Source organism: Grampus griseus, assembly GCF_964374135.1.
Source record: "Grampus griseus genome assembly, chromosome: 9".
NCBI lineage: Eukaryota > Metazoa > Chordata > Mammalia > Artiodactyla > Delphinidae > Grampus > Grampus griseus.
In genome coordinates this window covers 40,399,141-40,422,472 of record NC_139003.1, presented here as the reverse complement: position 1 = coordinate 40,422,472, position 23,332 = coordinate 40,399,141, and the positions used below count along the sequence as shown (strand labels likewise).

At 41.5% G+C, this 23,332-nt stretch overlaps 1 protein-coding gene across 1 annotated transcript in view; it reads right to left on the bottom strand.

Annotated features, from left to right (window-relative positions):
* Window positions 1-23,332, bottom strand: part of ELMO1 (engulfment and cell motility 1) — a 541,972-nt gene that overhangs the window by 233,613 nt on the left and 285,027 nt on the right. The window contains exon 15 of the mRNA XM_082662078.1: window positions 13,281-13,389. Within this exon, the coding sequence (XP_082518204.1) occupies window positions 13,281-13,389 (109 nt within the window). The remainder of the gene's footprint in view (window positions 1-13,280; window positions 13,390-23,332) is intronic.

Here is a 23,332-nt window from a genome sequence, read left to right as displayed (position 1 = left end):
ATTTCACCAGAGAAGACATACAGATGGCCAAGAGGCACATGAAAAGATGCTCAACATCACTAATTATTAGAGAAATGCAAATCAAAACTACAATGAGGTATCACTTCACACCGGTCAGAATGGCCATTATCAAAAAATCTGGGGGGCTTCCCTGGTGGCGCAGTGGTTGAGGGTCCGCCTGCCGATGCAGGGGACATGGGTTCGTGCCCCGGTCTGGGAGGATCCCACATGCCACGGAGTGGCTGGGCCCGTGAGCCATGGCCGCTGGGCCTGCGCATCTGGAGCCTGTGCTCCACAGTGGGAGAGGCCACAGCAGTGAGAGGCCCGAGTACCACAAAAAAAAAAAAAAATCTGGAAACAATAAATGTTGGAAAGGGTGTGGTGAAAAAGGAACCCTCCTGCACTGTTGGTGGGAATGTAAACTGATGCAACCACTATAGAGAACAGTATGGAGGTTCCTTAAAAAACTAAAAATAGAACTACCATATGACCCAGCAATCCCACTACTGGACATATACTGTGAGAAAGCCATAATTCAAAAAGAGACATGTACCACAGTGTTCACTGCAGCACTATCTACAATAGCCAGGACATGGATACCTAAATGTGTGTGTGTGTGTGGGGGGGGTATGTGGCCTAAATGTCCATCGACAGATAAATGGATAAAGCAGATGTGGCACATATATAAAATGGAATATTACTCAGAAAGAAACAAAATTGAGTTATTTGTAGTGAGGTGGATGGACCTAGAGTCTGTCAAACAGAGTGACGTAAGTCAGAAAAGAAAAACAAATACTGTATGGTAGCACATATATATGGATTCTAAAAAAAAAAAGGTACTGATGAACCTAGTGGCAGGGCAGGAATAAAGATGTAGACATAGAGAATGGACTTGAGGACACGGGGGGTTGGGGGGGAGGAGTGGGAAGCCGGGGCGAAGTGAGAGTAGCATGGACATATATACACTACTGAATGTAAAATAGTTAGCTAGTGGGAAGCAGCAGCATAGCACAGGGATATTTGCTTTGCTATGACCTAGAGAGGCGGGATAGGGAGGGTGGGAGGGAGACGCAAGAGGGAGGGGATATGGGGATATATGTATGCATATGGCTGATTCACTTTGTTGTACAACAGAAGCTAACACAGTATTGTGAAGCAATTATACTCCAATAAAGATCTATTAAAAAAAAAAAGTCAAGATCTGAGAGGCTTCAACTTTCCATGGAGCATAAGTACAAGCTAGTATTATGAGGAAAAAATGTCCTTAAGAGGTTTAATTGTTAAAAGCTAATTTTCTTGAGTTTTCTTTAGCCAGGATGTTCTAAGAATGAAAGTGATGGATGGTACTTCTCAAAGTATGAAAACATCAATGTCCCAGAGTTAAGTGTCTGTTCTAATTGCTGTGCACTCCAAAGAGTTCTTCAGATTGCTCATCTGTGTTATTTTTACTTGCTAAAGCAGAGGTGTCTGGGTGATGAATTATACAAGGTGCTTTCACTCAGCACCACTGGTGTGTTATAATAAATATTTCCACTGAAAGACAAAGTAAGGAAATGCCGAACATTTTCATAGTGTGTGATATAGATTTCATTCTTGTTTTTTTAAAGACAAGTAGTTATTAAATTTTAATCTAATTATGTATGGTCATACAGGTGAAGTTGGCAAAATTGTTTCAGAGAAATAAGAAGGCTTCAATCACAAATGTATGTCCATTCTGCCCTTCAGAACACACCTGAGAATAACCCACACACAAAAGCATAATTGAGGACGTGGAAATATCCATTTGCTAAAAGGAAAGTAAGGTAGTGGAGCCCTAGTAGCGTAGTGATGAAAAATGAAATACGTTAAAATCAAACTTCAATTTCCATTTTTCTGCAACCTTTGATACTGCTGCTTAAAATAATACAGTGCATTTCCCCAACTCCCAATAAAAGCAAAATGACAGAGGGCTATAATCTGGCTTCAATTTCTTATGGTTTTTTGCAGCAGTAAGGAAACTGCAGAAAATACTCTTCTGGGTAAAGGGACAGAATTAAGGGTTTCAAGTAGTTTTTCCTTATCTTAACAGAACCCCAATTTTCTTCAGCTACCTACCATCCTATGGACACTCAAGGAAGGCTGGTTTCAATCTTGGGAGAAGCTAATGAGTGGTCTGACCCTCAGAAGGTTCCAGTCCCCTCTCAATGACTGAGTTAGGCACAGGCACAGACCATAGTGTTAGTCAGTGATAACGAGAGAAAGTTTGCTGAAGGGCTTTTGGGTCTACGGCCATACCACCCTAATGCGCCCTACTTCGTCTGAGGGCTTTTGGAAACATTTTCACACACCTAAAAGAGACTCACTGGAAGAGAAAGCCTCTTGTTCACTTGGACCTTGTGATGGTAGCCGCCATTTTGTTACCAGCAATGAGGACAAATTTGGTACACTAAGAATGGCAGAACCAAAAGATGGAAAGAACTTGGGTCCTTGGTGACACCACTGAACAGATAACCCCAGAACCTACTCAACTGTGAAATTGTGACACTCAATAAATGTTCTTCTTACATTGACCATTTTGAGTTGGGATTTTGATTACTTGAAGCTGAAAGCCTTCTAACGGACTCCCAGCTGATTATTATTAGGTCAGGGCTAGAGTAAGGTAAGCTCGTCCCTGGTCCTGGTACTGCACATTATCATACTTGCAAGTTCTTGTCACGCCCAGAAAATGTAATCCAATTTTAGAATTTTATGCCCAGGACTGGAACATTCCTTTTTGTCATTAAAATTCTTCTATTGGTTCCCACTGCCTGGTGAAATCCAAACTCCTCTGCACCGCAAATCCTTCTATCTTGACTCTTGCCTCTTCTTCCAGCATCTCCTCCATTTTCCTGTTCCCTTGAGCCTTCTGCTTTAGCCACACTAAAGTACCATCCCTCAGTATATGCAGGGGATTGGTTCCAGGACTGGCTGAATCCGAAGACGCAGAACACGGAGATACGAAGGGTGGACTGTAGAATTCTCTGAACCTCTGGGTTACTTTCACCTACAGTTCTCCCTGCCCAGAATTGTCAACAGCTGCTGCCCACCATACACACACAAGGGCCTGCCTGGTTATTCTTCTCTTCATCTTTGTGACTCCACACACTCAAATATCTCTTCTTGGAACATGTCACATCGCTTCCTAAGCCCACCTGGCTCCCCATGAACAAAAAAACCTGAACACTGCCTCTTAGTGACATTAACATAATTTAAATGTAACTTACAAATAGTAAGATGTTTTATAATTATTTGTTTATGTGAAAGACTCTCCAGTCAGCATGTGAACTGCCTGAGGATGGAGTGTGTGTTCTAAGTCCTTGTCATCAGGGATTAGATCCTGACTCATAGAGGAGAAGTCCTAGTTTTTTTGTTTTTTTGTTTTTTTTGCGGTACGCGGGCCTCTCACTGTTGTGGCCTCTCCCGTTGCGGAGCACCGGCTCTGGACGCGCAGGCTCAGCGGCCATGGCTCATGGGCCCAGCCGCTCCGCGGCATGTGGGATCCTCCCGGACCGGGGCACGAACCTGTGTCCCCTGCATGGGCAGGCGGACTCTCAACCACTGCGCCACCAGGGAAGCCCGAGTCCTAGTTATTAAATGAATGAGTGAGAGACAAAAAGAAATATCCTAGTTCTGACTATAACTGGAATGTAACTGAATGAGGTGTTACATACTCAAAAGATAAGTAATTAACTTATTTATATCAGAAATCAAGTTTTCATTACCTCCCTCAATGATTTATTATTGCTTTGGAGACAGTACTACAATAACAAAAACAACAGTAACATTTTTAGCTCCTATTAGGAGCAGGGTTTCTTCATGAGGACTTCATAGCTGTAACGAGTCTATCGATTTATCTGTATTACGCCTCCCTTCTTCGGTAAGGAAACCGCTTCCTGCTTTCCCCGACCCTCACCCACCCCACACTCACAAGCATACCTCTTCTTTTATTTTTGGTTTTTTTTTTTTTTTTTTTTTTTTTTCGGTATGCGGGCCTCTCACTGTTGCGGCCTCTCCCGTTGCGGATCACAGGCTCCAGATGCGCAGGCTCAGCAGCCATGGCTCACGGGCCCAGCCGCTATGTGGCATGTGGGATCTTCCCGGACCGGGGCACGAACCCGTGTCCCATGCATCGGCAGGCGGACTCTCAACCACTGCGCCACCAGGGAAGCCCCATACCTCTTCTTTTGAAAACTTGTTCCTCTACTTAATCTTGTTCTTCTAAGTGGGGCTGACAATTCTACAACACAGGACATGGGGATATGCGACTACATCCAGGTCAACAGAATTCTTCTTTGTGATTTTTAAAATTGAAACTAAGAACACAAGTGCCTTGCTCTCAAACGAGCCTCATGAAGAAAGCAGGTTAAAAGAAAAAATTTAGTCATAATATAGAGAGTGAAGAAACAAGGGACGCTGTTCCAGGTCCTGGTTCCAGCTGTCACTTAAACCAGGGCACTCTCCCTCCCTCGCTTAACCTGCAGTTTCTTTCTAGAAAGTAAGATCCTACCACTTGCCAAAAAACTATCCCTCTTCCAACTAAAGCAACATCCATTATCTCATTTAACCCTCTCAGTAAATATGTGCGGCAGATATTATCTTTATTTTATGGATAAGGAACCAGAAGCTCAGAACAGAGAAGAAGCATGCCCAAGGCATCTGATTAACAGCTGAGCTGTGATTCAAATGGGTCATTCAGATGCCAAAATGCAAGCACTCGACTTTCGTGCCTCTTTCTGCACCCTTCTTTGGGCAACCTGAACGCCAGTTTGAGCTCAATGACCCTAGACAATATGCAGTAAGTACAAGTCTTCTCTTCATTAATAAACATAGATGCTATTGATCTTGATTAACTCCTGGGGTTGTTATAGACTTCAATTAAATAACCTTGATAAAGTGCTCTGAGTACATAAGTAGGCATTGTTTTTCAGACCACACTATTAAACATCTGCATCTTACAATGCCAATAATTGCGAAGCAGAAACAGCACTTTTTAAAAAGTAATCTAAAAAGAAAAAATCTGTGCATAAACATTTGGTGTTAGTAATTTAACTGAACATTATATGTTTGCTTTAGACACCAAAATATAATAGGTATTTCAGAAGTGGGTTTCCTCAAAAGACCTTAAGTTAAATCAAAAGACAAAACATTTCTAGAAAATTGAATCTTTCCACTTTTGTAGAAAAATCAGTTAGAATTTTAGTTGGGTACTTCTTTGGTCTCAGTACTTCCTTACAGATGTAATGTGACCATGATGTTCTAGGTCAATTATTAACATGAACCTGAGAAAAACCATGAATTTAGGAATTGAGAAAAGCAAACACACACAAACCAAAGGAAGATGGATCTGTGTGTGAACCTAATTTTCCTCAGAAGAAAAACAGATATCTCCTCCAACATAAGGGTTCGCTCAGATTCACTTTTCCTATTAGTAACTTATTTAATATGGCAATGAACAAAAGGCAATCCATTAAAAAGCAACTTTCCTCTTACTACAGGGTGTTTTATAATTTGATGTCTAGCACTCAATCAGAATGTAGCAATCCTGGGCTTCCCTGGTGGCGCAATGGTTCAGAGGCTGCCTGCTGATGCAGGGGACACGGGTTCGCGCCCCAGTCCGGGAAGATCCCGCATGCCGCGGAGCAGTTGGGCCCGTGAGCCATGGCCGCTGTGCCTGCGCGTCCGGAGCCTGTGCTCCGCAACGGGAGAGGCCACAACAGTGAGAGGCCCGTGTACCGAATAAAAAAAAAAGAATGTAGCAATCCTTTAACATTTTATGAGCAGAAAGCAACTAATTTGGGCATTTCTGAATCTGTAGATTTCAGAAATGTGGGAGTCTTTGGTAGGCCTTGCAAAATGTCAAGAATGGCCTTTGCAGTCAGTAGAGGGCGAACACAGGTCAACCTGAAATCTCAAACTATCAAAATATTGGAAAAAATATGCTTTACAACAGATAATGGGTAGATAGATAGATAGATAATATATAAATATATATATAATATTTATACACACATTTATAACCAATAGGAAAAAATATCAGTCCCACCACATTCTTACACTTTCCCAAATGCAAGACTGACTCTTGGGGCCAGAGACTGTATCTGGTTCATCTTTGCACCTGCAGTGTCCAGTAGAGTCCCTGGTACATTGTAAGTAATCTGTAAATTTTTATTAAACAAATGAATAAATGCATTTGTCATCTTAGATGAAGGAAGCCTGCCATGAGTATGTCAGGTCCCAGCTGTCCAAGCCCAACCTCACTGCAGAGACCAGACCTGACCAGATGCTAAGCAAACTGTGGCAGAATGTTGAAATCCTTCTCTGCAACAGAAGGTTCTCACCTTCTGGAATAATATATAGTGCAAGAACAGCATCTGGGGCACCTCCAGAGATCCCAAAGGTATTTGCTTTCATCCCCACTCTGTTACCTCAGCCCATGCGAATGGGATTCTATCCTGGCTCCTGGCTTGACTACCAGGTCTTGAAAAGTCTGGGAAGGCTGCTCTACACCAGCTAGAGGTCAGCCCCTACTCTGTACCAGTTCCCTCCCCCAAAGCACAGAGTGACGTCCACCTGAGCAGCACTGTCTGCTCAGACTCCTGCCACCAAGGTTCCCATCTGCCCACCAGATGGGGCCCCACTGACAAGGAGGAGAGTCCAGATCAGATCCACGTTTACCTTGCCCACACACAGCCTGAAATTTGGCTATCTTGTCCAAGTTAGTTTCCCTAGGTTGAATACTATCTGTTCCCAGGATACTCCTCTCACGCCTACCACTGCAATTTCAGCCACCAACGTTACTTGTGATACAGACAAAATGAATGCAACTACTCAAATCATCACCTCAAATCCTACCGATCTATTTCTGGGGAAATGTAGGAATATAAGTGCACAGTGAGATTTATGCGTACATTACCCAAGGACACAAAAGTCATAAGTGGCAGAGATGGAACCAAGCTGCCCCTTGTCCCCAGTATTCTCCTTCTAGTTCACCATATCTCTGTTCTGTGCTAACTTTTAACATGTCCGTTAGGCAAAGGAGAAGAGGAGAAAGCTGGGTATGGCAGTCAAAGCACAGAAGAGTATACCTTCTACTGCCATCAGGATGAGAGCTAATAGCCAAAGGAGGCCATTGGGGAAGATGAAAATGAAAGCAGGGTAAGAAAAGGACATTGCAGGGCAATAACCTGGACACAAGAAGTACCAGCCAAGCAGAGCATGATTCTGCTTCTTCTCCAGTTTCTCAAAATCTTGGATGGTCTTGCAGTGCTTTCAAGCAAGCGACTTTCTACAGTTTCCTCCATCAAATTGAAATGAATGCAAAATACGCATGGTTATCAGACTGAGGAATTCAGGAGAATTTGTTTGAGTCAGGACTTGAATCCTTCAGCAGAATACACAGTAAGCTACAGAGTGGACATAAATCTCCACAAGTTAGTCGAATGAGGAGTAGGAAGAATAACTCACTTCAAGCACCCAGATAAACTGAAATGTTAACATTGGTGATGAGTGAACCCGAGAACAGAAATCTCTCAGGTCAGGCTGCTACTCTTAATGCAAAAATGCCCTAATTTGGGCTCACTAGTAACAAACTTCCATGGCAGTTCAACGTCCACCTCAACTTCTTTCCCCTACACCCCTACATGGGAGGATGATAACATCTTGGTCAAACACCTCAAACTCCTAGCTTCGTCCTTATTAAGTTTTAAATTTTTAAATTTACCTCAGCAGTGTGTGTAGTCAGTTCTATACTGTAAATAAAACATAACCCCCTTCTCAATTTAATCTTTAGATTCTTTCCCATTAATCATTTCAGACCATTATTTTAAGCTCTCAAGCAGGTGACTAAATATTTACGCTTTCACAATAATAGCAAACACTTGACATTTCTCTGGTATAAACAGCCTTCTCTGGTGCCCATGTTATTAAGCCTACAAGGAAAGATTTATCTGTGTGTCAGCTCTATAGCTGGTGGAGGCAATGGAATTTACCCACTATAGGAAGACTCAATGCTGACAATGATTGCAGGCCAGGTTAAATCATATTTGCCTTAACAAGTTAAAGCCAAATTATGCCAGTGAGCAAAAGGCAAGAAAATTATCATGCTCTCTATTTCTAGGTGTCCTCTCCTAAATTTTGTAATCTAAGGAAGAAAAAGAGCAATAAGCATATTTCTGACCACATTTTTCATGATCATCTACCCATTTCCTTCAATAATTCCTTCTTTCATAGAGAAAGCATTCTAAACAAGTAAAATACCGGAAGCAAGAGGATTTCATTAAGGTATGCAATTGTTCCTTACATAAAAAAGATGTTTCAAAAAAAAGAAAAAAGATTCAGCTTTATTGGAACCAAGATGGTGGAGTAGAAAGATGTGCTCTCACTCCCTCTTGCGAGAACACCAGAATCACAACTAGCCGCTGGACAATCATCGAAAGGAAGACACTGGAACTCACCAAAAAAGATACCCACATCCAAAGACAAAGGAGAAGCCACAGTGAGATGGTAGGAGGGGCGCAATCACAATAAAATCAAATCCCATAACCACTGGGTGGGTGACTCACAGACTGGAGAACACTTATACCACAGAAGTCCACCCACTGGAGTGAAGGTTCTGAGCCCCATGTCAGGCATCCCAACCTGGGGGTCTGGCAACGGGAGGAGGAATTCCTAGAGAATCAGACTTTGAAGACTAGTGGGATTTGATTGCAGGACTTCGACAGGACTGGGGGAAACAGTGACTCCACTCTTGGAGGGCACACACAAAGTAGTGTGTGCACTGGGACCCAGGGGAAGGAGCAGTGACCCCAGGGGAGACTGATCCAGACCTACCTGCTAGTGTTTGAAGGCCTCCGGCAGAGGTGGGGGGTGGCTGTGGCTCACTGTGAGGACAAGGATACGGGCAGCAGAAGTTCTGGGAAGTACTCCTTGGCGTGAGGCTTCCCAGATCGGCCATTAGCCCCACCAAAGAGCCCAGGTAGGCTCCAATGTTGGGTGCCTCAGGCCAAACAACCAACAGGGAGGGAACTCAGCCCCAACTATCAGCAGACAAGCGGATGAAAGTTTTACTGAGCTCTGCCCACAAGAGCAACAGTCAGCTTTACCCACCACCAGTCCCTCCCATCAGGAAACTTGCACAAGCCTCTTAGATAGCCTCATCCACCAGAGGGCAGAGAGCAAAAGCAAGAAGAACTACAGTCCTGCAGCCTGTGGAACAAAAACCACATTCACAGAAAGATAGAGAAGATGAAAAGGCAGAGGGCTATGTACCAGATGAAGGAACAAGATAAAACCCAAGAAAAACAACTAAATGAAGTGGAGATAGGCAACCTTCCAGAAAATGAATTCAGAATAATGATAGTGAAGATGATCCAGGACCTCGGAAAAAGAATGGAGGCAGAGATCGAGAAGATGCAAGAAATGTTTAACAAAGACTTAGAAGATTTAAAGAACAAACAAACAGAGATGAACAATACAAACGACAATGAAAGCATGACGATCCAAAACCTATGGAATGCAGCAAAAGCAGTTCTAAGAGGGAAGTTTATAGCTATACAAGCCTACATCAAGAAACAAGAAAAATCTCAATAAACAATCTAACTTTACACTTAAAGGAACTAGAGAAAGAAGAACAAACAAAACCCAAAGTTAGCAGAAAGAAAGAAATCATAAAGATCAGAGCAGAAATAAATGAAATAGAAACAAAGAAAACAATAGCAAAGATCAATAAAACTAAAATCTGGTTCTTTGAGAAGATAAACAAAATTGATAAACCATTAGCCAGACTCATCAAGAAAAAGAGGGAGAGGACTGAAATCAATAAAATTAGAAATGAAAAAGGAGAAGTTACAACAGACACCGCAGAAATACAAGCATCCTAAGACACTACTACAAGCAACTCTATGCCAATAAAATGGACAACCTGGAAGAAATGAACAAATTCTTAGAAAGGTATAACTTTCCAAGACTGAACCAGGAAAAAGCAGAAAATATGAACAGACCAATCACAAGTAATGAAATTGAAACTGTGATTAAAAATCTTCCAACAAACAAAAGTCCAGGACCAGATGGCTTCACAGGTGAATTCTATGAAACATTTAGAGAGGAGTTAACACCCATCCTTCTCAAACTCTTCCAAAAAACTGTGGAGGAAGGAACACTCCCAAACTCATTCTATGAGGCAACCATCACTCTGATACCAAAACGAGACAAAGATACTACAAGAAAAGAAAATTACAGACCAATATCACTGATGAATATAGATGTGAAAATCCTCAACAAAATACTAGTAAACAGAATCCAACAACACATTAAAAGGATCATACACCATGATCAAGTGGGATTTATCCCAGGGATGAAAGGATTCTTCAATATACGCAAGTGAATCAATGTGATACACCATATTAACAAATTGAAGAATAAAAACCATATGATCATCTCAATAGATGCAAAAAAGCTTCTGACAAAATTCAACACCCATTTATGACTTAAACTCTCCAGAAAGTGGGCATACAGGGAACCTACCTCAACATAATAAAGGCCATATATGACCAACCCACAGCCAACATCATTCTCAATGGTGAAAAACTGAAAGCATTTCCTCTAAGATCAGGAAAGGGACAAGGATATCCACTCTCACCACTATTATTCAACATAGTTTTGGAAGTCCTAGCCACGGCAATCAGAAAAGAAAAAGAAATAAAAGGAATACAAATTGAAAAAGAACAGTAAAATTGTCACTGTTTGCAGATGACATGATACTATATATAGAGAATCCTAAAGATGCCACCAGAAAACTACTAGAGCTAATCAATGAATTTGGTAAACTTGCAGGATACAAAATTAAGGCACAGAAATCTCCTGTATTACTATACACTAATGATGAAAAATCTGAAAGAGAAATTAAGGAAACACTCTCATTTACCATTGCAACAAAATGAATAAAATACCTAGGAATCAACCTACCTAGGGAGACAAAAGACCTGTTTCCGAAAACTATAAGACACTGATGAAAGAAATTAAAGATGATACCAACAGATGGAGAGATATACCATGTTCTTGGATTGGAAGAATCAATATTGTGAAAATGTCTATACTACCCAAAGCAATCTACAGATTCAGTGCAATCCCTATCAAATTACCAATGACATTTTTTACGGAACTAGAACAAAAAATCTTAAAATTTGTATGGAGACACAAAAGACCCTGAATAGCCAAAGAAATCTTGAGGGAATAAACGGAGCTGGAGGAATCAGGCTCCCTGACTTCAGACTACACTACAAAGCTACAGTAATCAAGACAATACGGTACTGGCACAAAAACAGAAACACAGATAAATGGAACAAGATAGAAAGCCCAGAGATAAACCCATGCACCTACGGTCAACTAATCTATGACAAAGGAGGCAAGGATATACAATGGAGAAAAAACAGTCTCTTCAATAAGTGGTGCTGGGAAAACTGGATAGCTACATGTAAAAGAATGAAATTAGAACACTCCCTAAAAGCAAACACAAAAATAAACTCAAAATGGATTCGAGACCTAAATGGAAGACCGGACACTAAAAAACTCTTAGAGGAAAATATAGGAAGAACACTCTTTGACATAAATCACAGCAAGATCTTTTTTGATCCACCTCCTAGAGTAATGGAAATAAAAACAAAAATAAACAAATGGGACCTAATGAACCTGCAAAGCTTTTGCACAGCAAAGGAATCCATAAACAAGATGAAAAGACAAGCTTCAGAAAGGGAGAAAATATTTGCAAATGAATCAACGGACAAAGGATTAATCTCCAAAATATATAAACAGCTCATGCAGCTCCATATAAAAAAAACAAACCCAATCCAAAAATGGGCAGATCTAAATAGACATTTCTCCAAAGAAGACACACAGATGGCCAAGAAGCACATGAAAAGCTGCTCAACATCACTAATTATTAGAGAAATGCAAATCAAAACTACAACAAGGTATCACCTCACACCAGTTAGAATGGGCATCATCAGAAAATCTACAAACAAAAAATGCTGGAGAGAGTGTGGAGAAAAGGGAACCCTCCTGCACTGTTGGTGGGAATGTAAATTGATTCAGCCACTATTGAGAACAGTTTGGAGGTTCCTTAAACAACTAAAAATAGAATTACCATATGATCCGCCACTGGGCATATACCCAGAGAAAACCATAATTCAAGAAGACACATGCACCCCAATGTTCATTGCAGCACTATTTACAATTGCCAGGTCATGGAAGCAACCTAAATGCCCATCAACAGACAAATGGATAAAGAAGATGTGGTACATATATATAATGGAATATTACTCAGCCATAAAAAGGAAAGATATTGGGTCATTTGTTGAGATGTGGATGGATCCAGAGACTGTCATACAGAGTGAAGTAAGTCAGAAAGAGAAAAAATATATCGTATATTAACGCATATATGTGGAACCTAGAAAAATGGTACAGATTAACCGGTTTGCAGCACAGAAATTGAGACACAGATGTAGAAAACAAATGTACGGACACCAAGGGGGGAAAGTGGTGGGGCAGTGGGGGTGGTGGTGTGAAGAATTGTGAGATTGGGATTGACACGTATACACTGATGTGTATAAAACTGATGACTGCGGCTTCCCTGGTGGCACAGTGGTTGAGAGTCCACTTGCCGATGCAGGGGACATGGGTTCACGCCCTGGACTGGGAAGATCCCACATGCCATGGAGCGGCTAGGCCTGTGAGCCATGGCTGCTGAGCCTGCGTGTCCGGAGCCTGTGCGCCGCAACGGGAGAGGCCACAACAGTGAGAGGCCCACATATCGCAAAAAAAAAAAAAAAAAAAAAAAAAAATTGATGACTAATAAGAATCTGCTGTATAAAAATAAAATAAAATAAAATTCAATAAAAAAAGAAAGAAAAGAAAGTGATCTACTGGTAGCATAAAAACTGGAATTTTTAAAAAGAAATCCATAGATCTATTTCCTAAACAGAGAAATATACACTCATTTCTTAATATACATTCTTTTTTATAATATTTGAAATTCAGTCTCAATACCTGCACATTTTTCCATCCCTGTAGATTTTAATAAGATTTATTCCCAGGGCAGACATGAAGAAATACATACACTGGAAACCTGAGCCAAAGAATGTTCGGTCCACAGGGATGCTCCTGCTTAGCTGTCAGCACCTTGGGAACCCTGCATGTAGGTCAGGGCACTACCCTGGAAGCTGGGTCTCTGCCAAGCCTCACACCCTGTGGGAAATATGTGTACTTACGCAGCTCGCCCACTTTCAAGATCTCACACAGCATCTTGGTCAGCTCTATACTACTGCGGCCAAAGGGACATTCATGCTTATCTTCTCGGCTACTGTTCTCAAGCACAATCTGCAAGCAGGAAAGGGAACAGGTCAGAAAGGAAAGTCAGTTTGTAGAAAACATCAGAAATGTTGGCTCTACTATAAAGAGAAACAGATTCACTCCAGACCACCAAACTAGGGCTCTTGGGGGCAGAACAAAGCTGTACTTTAAGTATATTCTCTGTAAAAGGACTGAAAACTCTCATGTTTTCCAAATCTCCTAAAACCATTTTCAACTCTGTAAGAGGATATTTTGCTCATTGGTTTCCACTTACACAGAGGTGCCCATGGAGAGTTTTTAAAAATAGCACAGTAAAGACTTTTTACTTAAGTGACAAAACCACTCTCTTTTTCTCCCGGTCGTATCTTCCCTTTCCTGGGAATAGCAAGTCTCTTTCTATGACTTCAGCTCCTACATTTTTTTCCTTTTCTTAAATATTTTTTTCTATTTATGATAGGATATTGAATATAGTTCTCTGTGCTGTACAGTAGGACCTTGTTGTTTATCCATTCTATATATAGAAGCTTACATCTGCTAACCCCAACCTCCCACTCCATCCCTCCCCCAAACCCCTCCCCCTTGGCAAACACCAGTCTGTTCTCTATGTCTGTGATTCTGTTTCTGTTCCATAGATAAGTTCATTTGTGTCATATTTTAGATTCCACATGTAAGTGATATCATATGGTATTTGCCTTTGTCTTTCTGGCTTACTTCACTTAGTTTGATAATCTCTAGTTGCATCCATGTTGCTGCAAATGGCATTATTTTGTCCTTTTTTAATGGTTCATCTCCTGCGTTTAATCACATACTTCCCACAGGAGTTTCCATGTTCTTACAAGATCTCACCCTTGGCACTAGTTGACCGGACCACACCTAAGGGACACGTGACACAAACTGGACCAACCAGAGTCCTTCCCTGAGACTTATCACACAAAAAGGGAAAAACTGGCCCAACTACGCTGACAGTACCCATGAGGTATGAGTGTAGGAACTACCTGAAAGTGAATCTGCAAGAAAAAAAACAAAAAAAGAAAAAAGGAAAGCAAGCCAAAATGCAAGGGAAAAGAGAGGAGAGGCACTGGTAGCCCTGACAGCGTTTGAGCGGCTGGTCCCACGTGTTCCTGGAGCAAAGCTACTTCCCTAACCTTACGGTTTATTTGCTAAACCCTTCCGCTGAAAATCCTTTGGGCCATCCAATAAATTCTCCTCTTTCCTTAAGCTAGTTTGAGATATTCCTACCATAACTAAGGGAGTCATTCTGCACATGTATTAAACAAAAGTAAAACAAAACAGGAAAACTCTATTTTAAAGTTACTAAACTTCAAAAATAAAGGGGAATTAGCCAATTGTTCTAAAATGCACAAAATTTAAAAACAAAAGTTGCCAATCTTCAAATTCATACGTTGACAAAAGGAATAATCAGCATATCCATCTCTGACACCACCTCCAACTTCCTCAATGGAGTTGTCTGGAATGTCCTCAAAAGCTACACCACCCTGAGTAGGTGCATCCCAGTAGCGTTTACAACAATGTTGTACATCAACTTATGTTGTTTTTCCCCCAGACTATGACCTCTTTGGTGGCAGAAATGATGTTTTATTCATTCAATCTACAGTAGTAAATGAGTACCTATTGTCTACCAGGAAGATGTCTAGGCCTGTAAAGTGGAGAACAAGACCAGGGCTCTGACTTATCAGAGCATCCACTCTAATTGAGGGAGACAGATAAAACAAAAGAGGTAATTACAGTTTATAACAAGTGTCATGAAAAAAAGTAGTTGAGGTGGCAAAGAATAACAGGGAAGACTTGGGGAGGAGAGTGTAGACAACTAGGTGACTATTGGGAATCAAAGGGTGAGAAAGAGCTTGCCATGTCAAGGTCTGGGAGAAAGACTATTTCAGGCAGAGATCAAGGACAGAGCCCCTGAGTTGAGTAAGATGTGTTTTGGACACAACCTCTGTACACTGCCTGGTCTACCATGTGGAGAGGTTTGGAATTGTACAGGGCAGTGTTCAGGTTCCAGGAGCTCAATAACAAAAAAACAACCAACCCAATCCAAAAATGGGCAGAAGACCTAAATAGACATTTCTCCACAGAAGACATACAGATGGCCAAGAAGCACATGAAAAGCTGCTCAACATCACTAATTATTAGAGAAATACAAATCAAAACTACAGTGAGGTATCACCTCACACCAGTTAGAATGGGCATCATCAGAAAATCTACAAACAACAAATGCTGGGAAGGTTTGGTGAAAAGGGAACCCTTTGCACTGTTGGTGGGAATGTAAATTGATACAAGCACTATGGAGAACAGTAAGGAGTTTCCTTAAAAAACTAAAAATAATTACCATATGACCCAGCAATCGCACTAATGGGCATGTACCCAGAGAAAACCATAATTCAAAAAGACACATGCACCCCAATGTTCACTGCAGCACTGTTTACAATAGCCAGGTCATGGAAGCAACCTAAATGCCCATCAACAGACGAATGGATAAAGATGTGGTACATATATACAATGGAATATTACTCAGCCATAAAAAGGAACGAAATTGGGTCATTTGTAGAGACGTGGATGGACCTAGAGACTGTCATACAGAGTGAAGTAAGTCAGATAGAGAAAAACAAATATCGTATATTAACGCATATATGTGGAATCTAGAAAAATGGTACAGATGAACTGGTTTGCAAGGCAGAAATAGAGATACTACTGTAAAGAACAAACGTATGGACAGCAAGGGGGGAAGTGGGGGTGGGGTGGTGGTGGTGGGATGAATTAGGAGATTGGGATTGACATACATACACTAATACTTTGACATACATACACTAATATGTATAAAAAAGATAAGAACCTGCTGTATTAAATTAATTAATTAATTAATTAATTAATAATAATAACTAACCTCCCCATACCCTGGGGCCTCTTGCCTTCTGAGATGGCCCACAGTCTGTCTGTGGAGTGTGTTTCTAAATAAATCCACTCCTTACCTATCAATCAATCAATCAATAAATCAATAAAATAAAATAAAGCCAAAGGAGTAGGTTTTCAATACAAATGTGCTCCCATTGTTATCTGCACAAACACTGTAACAATAACACACACATACACACACACATAATTATTGTATGCACTGACAGTACCACACTAACAAATCAACCATTTCCATTTGGGGATGTTCCTCCAGCATTGCACGTATACCTAACCCTAATCACAACCTAAACAGTTCCACTTGCTGAATCACGGCAGCTTTCGAAGTTCATCATTGTTGCTTTATCACCCTTATGATTGTCCAAGAAGTCGATGAACCATCCCATTTTGCGGGACCTGTCAACTGTCAAGTGTTTGCAGCACATGCTCACATAAATAATTATGCATTGCATATCAGCGTGAACCTAGCCTTTGCTGTCCTTGGGATTTATGATAAAATTCTTCCTTACAGTCTCTTTAGCCAACATGTGTTCTGAGTTGGTTGCTTTTCCTCTGAGAAAGCTGGTCATAAAATCCAACTAAATCCTTTCTCCTGCCAAGCAGGAAGGACCAGCGCTGGAGTCCTTGAAAGCCTCTGCCCCTCCTCATGGTCTCTTTTGGAAATTTGCCTGAACGTGAACAGTCTCATTCGACTGAGCCTGAATCACCCTCTTCTTTTTAGGAGAACCCTTTCTGGCTCTAATCAGGAATTCCAGTTCAGGAAAGCAGGAGGGAAGAACAATTAAGTTCCCATCAATCAGTGAATCTTTCTCTTTGAAAATGTCTGTATCTGAGATTGCCCCATCAAGGAGCAAATCTGAATCTCTTGATGATGGGAAATGAGTGGGGAAAACAGAGCAAGAAGAACATAAAGAAAAGACAGGAGACAGGTAGTCTTCAGCCAGCCCCCAGCTCCCAGCGAGGACATTCCCTGGCATTTCACATTAACAATTCACATTTCATGAGAGCATCAATATTTAATAAGGATGTGATCTGAATACACTGTAAGTGGAATTACTGCAGCCAATAAATGTTCCGAAAACATTTCCAAGGCACTGTTTATTAGCAGGTACTAAATTAAGGAGTAATTTAAGTAACCAATACGTAAATCAGCTTTGAAAAGCCCTTCTCTTTACTCTTTAATGTACCATCCATCTCTAGGGACTACCCTGGTGGCACAGTGGTTAAGAATCCGCCTGCCAATGCAGGGAACACGGGTTCAAGCTCTGGTCCAGGAAGATCCACATGCTGCGGAGCAACTAAGCCCGTGTGCCTCAACTACTGAGCCTGCGCTCTAGAGCCCTCAAGCCACAACTACTGAGCTCGTGTGCCGCAACTACTGAAGCCCGTGTGCCTAGAGCCCGTGCTCTGCAACAAGAGAAGCCACCGCAATGGGAATCCCTCGCACCACGATGAACAGTAGCCCCCACTCACCGTCGCAACTAGAGAAAGTCTGCGCGCAGCAACAAAGACCCCAGGCAGCCAAAAATAAGTAAATAAATAAATAAATAATTTAAAAAAGAGTCCTATGAACAAAGATCTGTTTTAAAAAAAAATGTGCCATCCATCTTATTATATTTACCCACCTAAAGAAAAACAGACTCTCCTTCTTGATTGGTTTCTTTAGACAAAGCCGACACAAACCTTTCAAGCTGCCTGTGTGGGCTTTAAGGTCAACACTGTCACAGAAATATTCAGAGAAGACTATGGTTATGAATGTTACTAATAAGATATTACTACAGTGAGAGATCATTCTTAGACTAGACAGTAGTTTTTTTTTTACTTAATACATACACTAATATATCTATTTTCAATTTCAACATTCTGGTATTAATCATGTTTACGTGAGATATTTTGAGCTCTATCTGGAAATATCAAAGCATATTTTTCATCTGTATTTTCTTCCCTCACTCTTTGGTTTTAAAAGCAAACATGCTGGAACAGAAACCTCGATGGATGGAGTACATATTAAAAACTGCTATTATCACTCATTTTAGAATACTTCATATACCGAAAGTAGTTGAAACTGTCTGCATATTTTATAGAACACTTGATATTTATGCAATATTAACTATAAAAAACATTTTATTAAATACTTCAACTTTACGGAGTATATTTACATATTTTCTATCCACTGATTCCCCAACAAGTCCATAAAATGGATAAGGCAGGTATTATTATTATTCTCTTAAGAAAGTTAAAACAAGAGGAAGAGATGATCTGCTTAGATCATAGCCTAAGTCACTCCTGGAATTCAGTTTTTAAGGTCTTCAATTTCCAAATCTCCTCCTTCCCCATTATATTTCACACACTGCCTTCACATATACATTGCCGTGAAACTCAATGGATTTCATGTCTCAAGAGGCTAAGGGAACTTTGATCAATTTCCTCTATCTCACTGAAGAGGGTTTATAAATCCCAGACCCTTCTAGACAAAGGTATAAGGTTCTCTCTTATCTCATTTATCCCTTAAGGGTCAGTAACTATTGCTCAGGGTTAATGACTTTGTGTGGACGGTTCCCACAGGCTTTACTTCCATGCATTTTGAGTTCTTCTTCTCCATTGGTGACAAACTTATCTGGCTTGGGAGTTACCTTTAAGTGCCAAGTACATGGCCAACCACACTCTAGTAGTTGCCTCTTAGCTTCAGCGTCATGTTGCTGACTTATGTTCAGCTGATTGTCCCTGTCACACTTTCCTCCTCTTTCTCTTAAGCTCTCCTCATCTGGGGTGAGTGCAGTCCGTTCTGCTTTCCCTGTAGCCAGCCCTGGACCAAGCCTCAAGGGCTTCTTCCATCTCCTCTCATCTGTGGAGGTTTTTGTTCAGGCTGCTTTGACTCTGATGGTCACATGAAGCTTAATGGTCTCCTCACAGGCCAGCAAGGACAGTATGTGGACCTGGACCGTGTTCTCTCCAAGAGAAGGGATTGTCCGTCTCGCCCCAATTCTGACCCAAAGCTGCTGCGGGAAGCATGTATAACATAGAAAGCCTGGGCCAAACTAGTGTAAGCTTGCATGAGGCACTGCGTCTTTTTGTGAATTGTACACAAATTCCAGAAAGCCCACTTCATAGGACTGTTGTGCATCCTAAATCACAAAACAAAGGCAAAATGCCTAAAGCAGACTTGACAGAGTTGGTGTTTATAATCGCTTTATTGCCCTCCCTCTTCGCATTTCCTTGAGGCCCTTGGCCAACATTTACCAGCAACTAAACAAAAATTATGACTGCAGTGAGACTGGCTCTTTGATGACTGGCCTCTGGGGACAGATAAAAGCAATGCAGAGGCTCTCCCATCATTCTAGCAGGAGAAGCATAAAAACGGTGTCACCACCTACTTACACCAGAAATGCAAGATAGGAAGTCCCATGTGCTCATATTCAAGCAGGAATCTTCCACAGGAATACGGGGTTGTGCAAGTGCAGAGAATGAGCAAGGACACCAAAGAATAAGTCACAGCGTGATAGTTTTGGCAATAAAGTCCCAATACTAAACAGTTACAGCCACCATAGAACACCCGTCCTCGGAGTCTTGTCAACCCCACAAGCTCTATTAAAACTTGTCTGTTGGGCTTCCCTGGTGGCGCAGTGGTTGAGAGTCCGCCTGCCGATGCAGGGGACACGGGTTCATGCCGCGGTCCGGGAAGATCCCACGTGCCGCGGAGCGGCTGGGCGCGTGAGCCATGGCCGCTGAGCCTGCGCGTCCGGAGCCTGTGCTCCGCCACGGGAGAGGCCACAACAGTGAGAGGCCCGCGTACCGCAAAAAAAAAAAAAAAAAAAAAAGAAATAAAAACCTTTATTTTATCCATGAGCCCCCTCCCTACCCCCAACACAGGGGTACTTTTACATTAGTAACAGAATCAGGGAACACCCCAGAGTGAAGTGTTAGCCCTTAGATCTCATCATCAAGACACAGACATCTTCTAAAGTCAACGGGTAAGGCCACAGTGGGGTCCTCTCACAGAGACTTGCGGGCCAAGAGGGAGCCACCTTCCATGTTCCCTTCGGTATTAATGCTAATGGTGATTGGTCTCAAAAAGCCAGAGGGAAGCTTTAGAAAGAGCACTGAACTGCCTCAAGGGGGTTGCACAAGAGCTTAACCATGATCATGAATTTTGAGCAAGTCCCTAAAATCAAATAAACATGCCAAAGCCTTAATATGATTTTAAGTGGGCAGAGAACAAAGAACATTAAAATTATAGAAACTATGCCAAACAGGAAGATAAACCAGAAAAAAATCAGAATTCCAGGCCGTTAGTCCACCTGATCCACCACTCCTTCTTCACAGACAAGGACAGTGAGTCCCAAAGTAGAGCTTTAACGGCACAGACAAGAGGGCAGAGAAAGAGAAATCACAGCTAATATTCATCAAGAGCATTTATTTCCCAGGTCTCATTCGAAGTGTTTTCACTCATTATCTCATGTAAGGTACATGCACTACCACATGACAGAAATACTGCACTATCCCACTTTACAGATGGAGAACGTGAAGCAAAAAGATGTTGTATAATTTGCCCAAGGTTCACAAAAATAAACAGACCCAGCTCAGGAACTTAGGTGGCCTAACCCTAGAGCACACATTCCTGGTTACTGATTCCTACTGAAACACAGGATACCTACACTTACTGAAAAAGGAGAGGATGAAATAATAATAATAAAGTTTTGATCAGGAAAGTCCTTAACATGGTAGCAGATGACGGGATAATGTGGCTCTGGACAGAGACGATTTTCCTAGATCTACATCTAACAGACTTGGGGACTTAACACATATTCCTTAACGTGAGTTTCCGCCGATAAAAATGGGAACAGGAATACCAACCTACAAAGGGCTGTAAAGATTAAATGAAAATAAAAAATGGAGGTAAAGATCTCTTAGTGCCTGAGACATCTCAAATACTCAATGGGGGAGACGATTGATCTCCTATTGCTATAATAATTACATGAGCTCTTGATTTACAGAAATATTCTTATAACTCTAGGGCAAAGATGTTGATAAAAACCACACACAACAAAAACCCAAACACAACTGCTATCGAAATTATTAATCTTGCTCTTTGGCAAAGTAAGGACTCAGGTGGAATAAATACTGTTTCTGACTTAGGTGGGTTTCCTGAACTTCTTTCAGCATCTTTTGAGAACAGTGGCTCTCAAACTTGAGTGGGCATCAGAATCATCTGGGGGCTTATAAAACCCAGACTGCTGGCTTGCTCCCCGGAGTTTGATTCAGCAGGTCTGGGATGGAACGTAAGAAAATATCAAAGCAAGCAAACCAAACTCTAAATTCTTCTGAGGCACTGGGGGGACTGAGACAGGGAGTGTTAGTAAGGCATTTTAGAGGTCTTTTAAAAATTATTTTTAGCAGCATAGTCTTTAAAAAATAAAAAAGCTTCTTCCCTGATCCTTAATTGGCCCTTTAGAGAGAAACCACTGTCCATGGTATGTCCAGGGCTGAAGAGCTGGGCCTCCAGGCCTTTGGAAGGGCCAACGACACCAAGCGATCCAGACGGAAAAACCAGTTAAGAGTGAGTGTAACAGATCACCAGGGAAAAGACCACCCAGAGAAGAGTGTGCAAAAACTTGAAGAGCTGTTTCCAAGGGCAAAAGAACAATGCATCCCAGGAAAAGGAGAAGAAGTATGTACAAAGGGTCAGATTGGTGAAAAAATAAGGTGGAAAGCACACACAAGGAACCGAGATAAATAACAATATGGACAAATGAGAAGAATGGTACAAAACCCAGCTAATGAGGTGAAATTCTTCCAGAATAAAATTAGGCAATTGCACATGCAGAGGCATAATAAAGGCCATAAATATAAAATGGCAAGGAATTGACTGGGTAATGGTGTAGTAATTAAAGCCTGGAGGTTCATAACAGACCTCGAATTGAACATTAATCAACCAAAAAGAAATGCTGCCTGCACTTTGATATCGTGCAACAAAAGCAGGATGTGTGAAATACAGCAAGCAATCACACCCACACGCTGCTGAAAAGTCCTCCCTTTGAGTATGAAGTAGCACCAAGAGGGGAAACGATTAAATAACAGTGTATTTGTGCCTGTGCCTGCACAGTAACCCTGATGTCACTGGAGGAAGCCTAGGCAACAGCTCTGTTGCCTGTTCCAAAGGCCAGAGGATAGCAGGAAAGATTCCCTAGCTGATGCCTGCATCAAAGAAATAGGGCTGGAAGACCTCTCCTGTGCCAGTACACGTCTTCCTGGGCCCAAGGATGGCACAGGTGTGCGTGAAGGCACCTGTAGGCATCCCTAGAGGCTTGGAGAGGTGATATCTGGTTTATTTAAAGCAATGGTTCCCTAACGGAAGCATGCGTTAGAATCATCTGGAAGCTTATTAAAACACAGATTGCTGGGCCCCACCCCCAGAGTTATGATTCAGCTGTTCTGGGGCAAACCCAAGAATCTGCATTTCTAACAAGTTCCCCTGTAATGTGGATGCTGCTAATTTGGGGCCACACTTTATGGACCACTGCTTTAAAGTTATATCACATCTCTACTTCCAGTTTCCATCATTAGCAAACCTCCTGTTTTTCAGGACGTGGAAAGCAATGAAAGTAGAAAGAAGAAATAAATCTGAGTTTTTTGGGTTTGTTTGTTGTTTTTTCTGTGACTAATAAAAATATCATTAGTAAGAGTTAAAATCCATAGAAAGAGAATGCAGATTGGTAGTGGCCAGGGGTTGGGGGGATGGAGAATGGGAAACAACTGCTTAATGGGTACATGGTTTCCTTTCAGGGTGATGATAATTTATGTCTGGAACTAGGTAGAGGTGACGTTTGCACAACATATCATGAATGTACCGAATGTCGCTGAACAGTTCACTTTGAAATGGTTAATTTTATGTTGTGTGAATTTTGCCTCAATTAAGAAAAGAGTGAATACCTATGGACTGATTACCCTGTGCAAACTCTCAAGTGTGTAACTCCTTTAGTCCTCATAAGTCATCAAAGCAGGACATGTTGCAGTTGAGGAAACCATACCTTGGACTTTG